The sequence below is a fragment of the Octodon degus genome, unplaced genomic scaffold (genome assembly GCF_000260255.1).
Source record: "Octodon degus isolate 3935 unplaced genomic scaffold, OctDeg1.0 scaffold00012, whole genome shotgun sequence".
Taxonomy (NCBI): domain Eukaryota; kingdom Metazoa; phylum Chordata; class Mammalia; order Rodentia; family Octodontidae; genus Octodon; species Octodon degus.
The window spans coordinates 27,863,431-27,872,520 of NW_004524588.1; the positions used below are offsets into that span (position 1 = coordinate 27,863,431).

The following is a 9,090-nucleotide window of genomic DNA, read 5'->3' on the forward strand; positions in this document are numbered from 1 at the left end:
TGTGGTGGTGCATGCCTGGGATCCCAGCACTCATTGGGCTGAGGTGTGGTGGTGCATACCTGGAACCCCAGCACTCATTGGGCTGAGGCAGGAGGATAGTTGCAAGTTCAAGGCTGGCCAGGGCTGCAAAGTGAGTTCAAGGCCAGTCTGAGCTACATCGTGAAACCACATCTCAAAAAGACCCTTCCTGCCAAAAAATAAAAACAAAAACCTGTCAGTGTGTTTAAAGCTTTAAATAAATTTATTTTTGAGAAAGCTCTTTTGATCCCCTAGGATGGAGGTTATCCATTATAACTTACCTTATTGTTAGTAATTCATATGATAACCTCAAATTAGGAATAATGGTACTCTAGTAGCCTTATTAATTTTTCAATTAAAGCTTTTCTGCAAATTATCACATATTCTGGTGCCCTTGAAAAGACTTCAGAAAGCTTTTATAAAATGTTTTATAACAAAAACTAGCAAAGGATCATAATGAAAATATTTGTCTAAAAATAATGTGATTATCTTTACAAGCTGACGAGATTAAATTATAAATGTATATGATCAAATGCGGCTGCTTTTGCCAGACTGTGAACTGGTGTGGCAATGGCCAGGCACATCAGCTCTGAAGTATCTGCTTAATATTTCTGGCAGAACAGATGGGAGCTTCTTTTCTTCAATTTTATAGCTGTGTATTTAATATTTGATAGTTTAACATTTTGTTGTTTAATAAACTGTAGTACCAGAGCCAAAAATGAATGGCACTTTTTAAAAAATTTCTGTTACTAGTATGAGCAGCTACATAATTTCAGTGTTAATATCGAATGAATATTCATTTGCTTGAGTAGTGGCAAAATGCATGTGAAGCAAGGATATGTTGACTGCACAATGGTAGCTACTGTGTTCTCTGCTTCTTCTCCACTGTAAGGTTGTCCAAGCAAACCCAGTGGATGAGCGCACGACCTTCCTCGTGGAGGAGTACTCCACTTCCGGGCGTCTGGACAACATCACGCAGGTCATGAGCTTGCACACGCCATACCTGGAGTCGTTCTTGCGGAGCCAGTTCTACATGCTGCGCATGGACGGGCCCCTTCCACTGCCCTGCAGGCACTACATTGCCATCATGGTAGGTGCTCACTGTCCTTTTCGTCCCTAGTTTCATGTAACATCTTCCACTTCTTTTTCCCTTCAAAATTGTGTGTGTGTGTGTGTGTGTGTGTGTGTGTACGCACCAAGTATAATTTCATTGACTACAGATTTGGAACCTGGGGCCTCTTTTAATACCAAATCCCTTGAACATATTTGGAGTGCGTAAAACCACTTAGTGTACTGAATGTCTTTCATTTACTTTCCCGTAAAACAATTTTGTGTATTTAATCTATCATGATTAGAAATGTTTATGGGGCTGAAAGTGACATCCCACACATTATTTTTGTGAGGATAGACAGAAAAGAGCCCAGTGCGGAGCTGGACTGATACAGAGAGAATGGACAGGAGCGATGTGAGCGCCGCAGACCCTGGAGGCTGAGCATGCGGCCGGACTGCGGAGCAGCAGAGCCGGCTGGAAACTCGCAGACTAGTTCTTACCAGGTTTCGGTAGATTGCCTCTTTATATTCTCACTGAACTTTATACAGATAAAACAACAGAAGCAGCATTCTTTTTAATTGAACGATGAACTTGACTAAGACTGTAATTTCTTTTAAGACTGTAATTTCAGCTTTAAGTTTTGATGGTAGTAACACTAAAAACAGATTTAGAATGCTTTTACAAACTAAAAGAAAGCCAACATACAGGGGCTAGAAAGAATAAAACAATATTGTTTTACTGAGAAGCAGCCTTGGAAAAAGAAGAGAGAAGTCAGAAGTCCTCTCTGCATGGATTTGCTAAGCTGTCTGCACGCAGGCGTCTTCTGACTGCAGAGGGCTTCAGTGCCACCAGAGGAGGACAGTGAGGACACTGTGACCAGGGTCACCCTCATCTTAAAGTTGATAAGAGAAGGCAACACTGACATGCGTTCTAGATGGCCAGCGCACGGGCTCATGAGATATTATTATGTCTTACATAGAGCACAGTGCGCACTGATGTGGAGGGAACTAATGCGTGGTCCCTGCGAACAGCTAGAAAGCGGCTCTGGGTTGGTCGGTACCAATTTGCGAATGAAGACATGATTGCCTTCATGTGACAGTTATCTGGTTTTAGAACCATATACCAGCTTCCTGTACTGACCTAAAAATTATTGAAATAGTATGATGAACATTTTCAAAGGAGGAGATTCTGTTAAAAAAAAAATTAACTATGAAAATTGTTGCCAAGCATTATCATGCACTGTATAACTGTAATCCAGCTATTCAGGAGGCTGAGACAGGATGATAAGTTTAAAACCAGCTTGGATTATGTCGAGCAAGACCTTGTCTCAAACAAATGAACAAGCAATGAAGCAACTCTAAATTATTTGTTTATAAGTAATGGAATGAAATTCTACCATGATTACTTATCAATAAATTCTTTATTCTGTGCTAGGCTGCAGCTAGACATCAGTGTTCTTACTTAATAAACATGCATGTGGATGAGTTTTTAAAGACTGGAGGTATTGCTGAGTGGTTGAATGGTTTGGAGTACGTCCCGCAAAGACTGAAAAATCTTAATGAAATAAATAAGCTGCTAGCACATCGACCCTGGCTGATCACAAAAGAACATATTCAGGTACTGTTGCTTTGAAATAAAAAGGAAATATGCGAATGATTCTGAGTTAACTATTATTTAAACTTAATTTTAAACATTTGCATGTTAGAAAATGGAAAAATAGAAAGTCTAATATGTGTAGCGAAGATAAATTTAGAAAGTCAGTGGGCTTAAGTACAAATACTTTTCTTTCTTACATAATCACTAATTGGCTTGTATGAGTAATTTGTGAGTGGCTGTGAGAAAAGTTGCTTTCTATTTGTAGACATCCAGTAGAGCAAAGAAAGTGCACTCGCACTGAGACGCCGGCTTTGTGTCTCTTCGGAGTCTGCGCATCCGTGCTTTTAGCTCCTGCAGGCACGCCCCACTCTGTATAGTGAGAGAGCTAGATTAAAGTCTTAGGGTCTCCTTTCCACTTCTAACATTTCAAAATAGTAAGATTCACAGAAATAAAAAATGTTAGCTGTTTTCTAAAAGGCTTTTAGCAACTAGTGTTTAGATGAGAGGTAGGGTTGTGACTAAGAGCTCTTACGTTTCAAGAGGCGCTTAGGTCAGAGGCCTGTGGGAGGGCAGCATCATACCATTGTGAATGCTGTGACCAGCACATGGTAACCATTTGATACATAGCTCTCATTTAAATTATCCATGGCTTATTTGAAGTATCTGTATCTAATATGTTAGAAATACCCTTTTTAATCTTATTGACTTTTTTTTGGCCATTTGTTTAACCAAATATAGCAGAGTCTGTCTGTGTACTCTTAGGTTGTGACAGTCTGTGTGGAAATTTGTGACACACAGTGGTACCCTAAGGCTCTGGTTTCATGTGTCGTGCTACTTTGTCCCGGGTACTTGGGCAGGCTAACAAGATGAGTCCCTTGGCCTTGGATGTGCTGGAGTCTCTCCGCCCAGAGGCACGGGATAACAACAGTAACTGTAGCACAGTAGTGTTTGAATAAAAAGAACAGGATTGAAAGGTTTTTAATTTTTTAAGAGAATACAAAATGGTGAAAGAGAAAGAAAAAGCATTTAAAATGATACAGAATTTCACTAAACAAAGTAGTAGGAATTGACTGCTATGGCTGTTGTAGTCATAGTATGTTCAAATCAGTCATTCGGATTGCCAGACATAAGCATGCAGAACTGGAAAAAAAGAAAAAGAAAACATTTCAGCATTAACTGCTCCTTTCAGTAGACCAGCAGAAATCAGCAGTACAGTTATCAAAACTATCCTGTAAATATACATCTTCTTTTCTTGTTTCTTTTGTCCTTTTCCTCGTCTCAGGTTTTCCTTCCCGTTAAACAGATTCTTTTTCTTTCACAGAATCTTTCTCTTTCACAGATTTTATTTACTCTTTCAGGTTCTTACTCTTGTTAGAGAATACAATGTTTTCAATGTGGGTCTTACATTTTTCACTTACCAGAATGGTCTCTAGTTGTATCCGTTTATCTATAAAAGCCTTGAATTTAACATTTTTTTATAGCTGAGTATAAATTCACATCGGTCCAGCGAGATAGCTCAGTGGCAAGTTCAGGGCCTGGGGTTCCATCCCGGGCACGACGCGCTGAGTCAGTGACCGAGTCCAGGTGTGGTGGCACATGCCTGTAAACCCAGTGCTGAGGAGGCTGAAGACAAGGGGATCACTATGAGTCTGAGCTGTGTAGTGAGACCCTGTACCAAATACATAATTAAAAAATATAAATAAGTAAATAAAAATACCACATCTTTTTTTATCCATTGATAGGCATTTGGATTGTTTCCAAGACTTAGCTATGACAAATTATGCTGCTGTGAACATGGGCACACATAAATCACTGTGGTATGATGTTTTCAGTTCATTTGGAAAAATAGTGAGGAGAGGAACAGAGTTGAACGGGACCTCTAATGCTGGCTGCTTAAGGAATCTCCACACTTAATTTCCATAGTAGTTATACCAGTCTGCACTCTTACCAACAGTGCAGAAGCATTCTTTTTTCCCCAAAAACCCTCCAGCATTTGTTATTGATTAACTTTTTGATGATAGCCATTCTTTCCATGGTAAGATGGAATACTAGTGTTTTAATTTTCATCTTTTGAATGTCAACATTTTTTCATGTATTTATTTACCATATTGTATTTCTTCGTATCTGGAATGTGTATTCATCTCAGAGTCCTATTTTTGGATTGGGTCTTTGAATGTGGGTTGCCTGATTTTTTTTCAATTCTTTATATGTTCTAAATAGAAGTCCTTTGTCTGAGGGACAGTCCTCTATAATGTTTTACCAATTCATGAGGGTTTTTTTGTTTTTTAACTCTTGGTGATTTCTTTTGATGTGCAGGAAACTTTTTTTAAAAGATGAGATCCCAATTGTTGATTCTTGAAGTATTTCCTGTGCATTCATGTACACTACCTACCCCTATGTCTTTAAAATTTCTGCCTACTTTTTCCTCCAGAGGATGTAATATTTCAGCTTTAAAATTTAAATCTTTGTTCCACTTTGACTGTAGTTTTGTGCATGGTGATAGACATGGGTCCAATTTTAGCCTTTGGCATATGGAAAGCCAGTTTTTCCAGCACCATTAACGAGACTTTCTTCCAGAGAACATGTTTTGCCCCTTTGTCAAAGATAAGGTGGCTGAGTGTGTTTGCTGTTGGATGTGCATATTCTAATCTGTTCCATTGACCCTTAGGTCTGTTTTTGTACCATGCTAATTTTATCACAGTAGCTTTGTAGTATAATTTTAGGTCAGAAATTGTGATGCCTCCTGCCTTTCCTTTATTTCCAAGAATTGCTTTTTCTATTATTGGTCTCTTCTGATTGCACATGAATGTTTTCTCTAGATCTGTGAGGCATACTAATGATATTTTAATTGAGATTGCATTGAATCTATATAACAACTTTGGAAGTCTAGTCATTTTCACAATGTTGGTTCTTTTTTTTTTTATTTTATTTTTTTTTTAATTTTATTTATTTATTTGAGAGAGAGAGAGAGAGAGAGAGAGAGAGAGAGAGAGAGAGAGAGACCAGCTCAGCCCACCAGGGGGCAGGGCTGGCTGGCATGTGGTGCTGGGGGATTGAACCGCGGTCCCTGATGCTTTTGCTAAGCTTGTTCTAAGTAGGTGCTTCAGACCACTGAGCCATCTCTCCAGCCCCCCACAATGTTGGTTCTTATTCTTTTTTTATTTTTATTATTTTTGGTGGAACCGGGGATTGAACTCAGGCCCTTGAGCTTGCCAGGCAAGCACTTATTCTACTGAGCCATCTCTCCAGCCCCTTTGGTTCTTATTCAGGAGCAAGAAATATCTATCCATTTTCTGAATTCTCTTTGATCTCTTTTTTCAGAGCACTATAATTTCAGTGTGTAAATCATTTACTTTCTTCATGAGATTGATTCCTCTGTATTTCATTTTGGGGTGTGTTATTATGAAAGGCATGATTTCCCTAATTTCTCTCTCGATCCATTCCTTGTTGTATATAGAAATGCTATTGATTTTTACTTTGTATTCTGCTATGCTCCTGAATTAAGTTGTTAAATCTACAAGTCTCCTAGTAGAATTTTGGGGTCTTCTATGTAGAATATCATGTCATCTGCAAAGAATGGTAATTTCACTTCTTTCTTGCCAGTCATTGATCCTTGTATTCTCTTGTCTAATTGCTCTGGCTTATGTTTCTAGAACTATATTGAGTAGGAGTGGTGACAGTGAATATCCCTTTGTTGTTCCTGATATTAAAGTAAAGGCTTCCAATTTTTGTCTATTTAGTATAATGTTAGCTGTTGGTTTGTCATAGATGGCTTTTATCAGGTTGAGGTAAAGACCACCTTTTCTGGGCCAGGGAGATGGCTCAGTGGAATAAGCGCTTCCCTGGCAAGCGCAAGGGCCTGAGTTCAATCCTCAGTTCCGCAAAAAAAAAAAAAAAAAAAAAAAAAAAAAAAAAAAAAAAAAAACCACATTTTCTGATTTTCTGTAGGGTTTTTATCATGAATGGTATTGGAATTTGTCAAACCATTTTCATGCATCTCTTGAGATGATCATGTGATTTATGTCTTTGACTCTGTTGATATGGTGTATTAACATTTATGGATTTGCATATATTGAACCATCCCTGTATTCCTGGGATGAATCCTACTCAGTTGTGATGTATAATCTTTTTGATTCATTGCATTGTTTGCTAGTATTTTATTGAGGACTTTTTTCATCTCTGTTCACCATCAGAGAGATTGGCCTGTGCTTCTCTTTTATGGTTGGGTCTTTCTCTGGTTTTGGTATCTGTGTGATACTGGCCTCCCAGAATGAGTTTGGGAGTATTTCTTCCCTTTCAATTTCATTGAAGAGTTTGAGAAGAGTTGGCATTAAATATTCTCTAAATTTCCTGTAAAATTCAGTTGCCAGTCCATCAAAACCTGGGCTTTTCTTTGTTAGTAGGTTTTTTATTACATGTTCAGTTTCATTCACTAATATTGGGTTATTCAGAATTATTATATCTTCCTGATTCAGCTTTAGTAATTCATATGTATCTGGCAATCTGTCTATTTCTTCTGTGTTTTCCATCCTGTGAGAGTAAATATTGTGGAAATAGGTATTGATGATCTTCTGAATTTCTATAGGGTCTATAATAATTTCACCCTTTTCATTCCTTATTGCATGAATTTGAATTTTTTCTTTCCTTTTTTGATAAGGTTGGCTAGGGGTGTATCAATTTTACTTATTCTTTAGAAGATTTCTTACAAGAAGTAACATTTGAGCTAGATCTTGAAGAATAAGTGGGAATTTGCAAGTAGAGTAGGGCATTTCCTAGAAAAGTATATGCAGTGCTTTTATTTATTGAAAGAGTAGTTAATAGCTTACAGTTGTTGAAGTATAGATATGGTCTTATACATAGTAATATTTATATACAGTATATTTATGTAAGGTAGGGATGGGAAGTAGGAAGAATTAGAACCATATTGTATGACCAAGTGAATACAACACTACAGAATTTATACTTTATTTTCAGAAAGCTGTAGATAACTTATGGTTCCTCAGACATAAAAAACCCACCAAAGTATTAGAAAATGTGTACATGTTATATACTGAACTCATCCTGTTTTTTGTTTGTGTATATTAGTATTACAGTATATATATTTAACCAATCTGTATAAAATCTATCTTATAGTATATACTAATTTACTAATAAATGGACTCCCTAATATTAGCAGTTGGGTCCCACAGTTGTTATTTTTTGGCTGTGTATGACCAAGAGACCTTGGAGAGCACTGTAATACAGAACTGAAAGTCATTATTAAAGATTTTGTGCCAAATTGAAGTATATGCTTATTTAGTTGATGCAGAAGATGAATTATACCTGGAATAGACTAAATGTGGACAAGTCATAGTACTGAATCTTAGAGATTTAAAACAGTAAGATAAAGAGGAGAGAGAACACTGTAGTAATTATTCTGCATCCAGATAAACAATGTCTGTCAGTTGGCGGGATGTGAAGGTGGAGAAGGAGGTAGCTGTAAGGTTTCCTTCTTCAGGACGGAAGCATGTACCATCTGAGATCAGAAGACTGACATCTGTGGGGTGATGTCTCGTTGCTAAAGGAAGTACAGGTGCGTAGCTTAAGGTACAGGGTGGATTAGAAATAAAACCAAGTAGCTATTCAGGGATAAGCTAAAGTCAGGTTGAAACAATGACTTGTCCACCCAGGTTTTAAGGTACTGTACAAGGAAAGAAGACTATGGACAGAGCAAGAAGAGCCAGTGTTTGAAGGCACATAGTTGTAATGAAGCCTGCCTATGAGGTAGACAGAGCGAGACCCACCCAGGGTAAAAATGGTGAAAGGAAAAAATAGTGTAGTTCCTGACATCAAGGGAGATTAATTTCAAAAAGAGAGAAATAATGAACAGTATAAACTTTGCAGAGATCAAACAGGGTAAGGACTAAAAAAAATAGGGATGACCATTTGAAAGTCATGTGTGACTTCAGTAAATATAACTTTAGAAGTTTGTTGGAAAAAGAAACCAGATTGGAATGAATTTTAAAATTAGAAAAATTATGAAAAATGAGTTTTGGCTTCTTTGTTTAGGTTTAATGATAACTGCAAAAATTGGTAAAGGAATTGTAAATTCCATCAGTCCTCTTGGAAGGTATTGTTGTTGTTGTTGTTGTTGTTATGTTTTGGCCAGTATTATCAAAAATCATGGGGCTGGAGGTGTATAGATCAGCAACAGCAACCCCAGACTGGCAAGTGCAAGGTCCTGAGTTCAAATCCTGGTACCAAAAATAAAATCATATTAATACCTTTTGCCTTAAATTTTCTATTAGGAAATGTTTTTATCAGGAAATATGGGGGCTGGTGAGGTGGCTCAGTGGAATAAGCGCTTCCCTGGCAAGCGCAAGGGCCTGAGTTCAATCCCTGGTTCCGGAAATTTGCATTTTAAAATGGCAAATTCTACATCATAT

The 9,090-nt window shown here is 37.6% G+C and overlaps 1 protein-coding gene across 2 annotated transcripts in view; it reads left to right on the top strand.

Annotated features, from left to right (window-relative positions):
• Sesn3 (sestrin 3) overlaps nucleotides 1–9,090 on the top strand; it is a 25,970-nt gene that overhangs the window by 2,346 nt on the left and 14,534 nt on the right. For both annotated transcript variants that reach the window (XM_004626163.2, XM_023709517.1), the window contains exons 2-3: nucleotides 911–1,108; nucleotides 2,504–2,686. In XM_004626163.2, coding sequence (XP_004626220.1) covers nucleotides 1,001–1,108; nucleotides 2,504–2,686 — 291 coding nt within the window. In that variant the 5' untranslated portion in view covers nucleotides 911–1,000. The remainder of the gene's footprint in view (nucleotides 1–910; nucleotides 1,109–2,503; nucleotides 2,687–9,090) is intronic.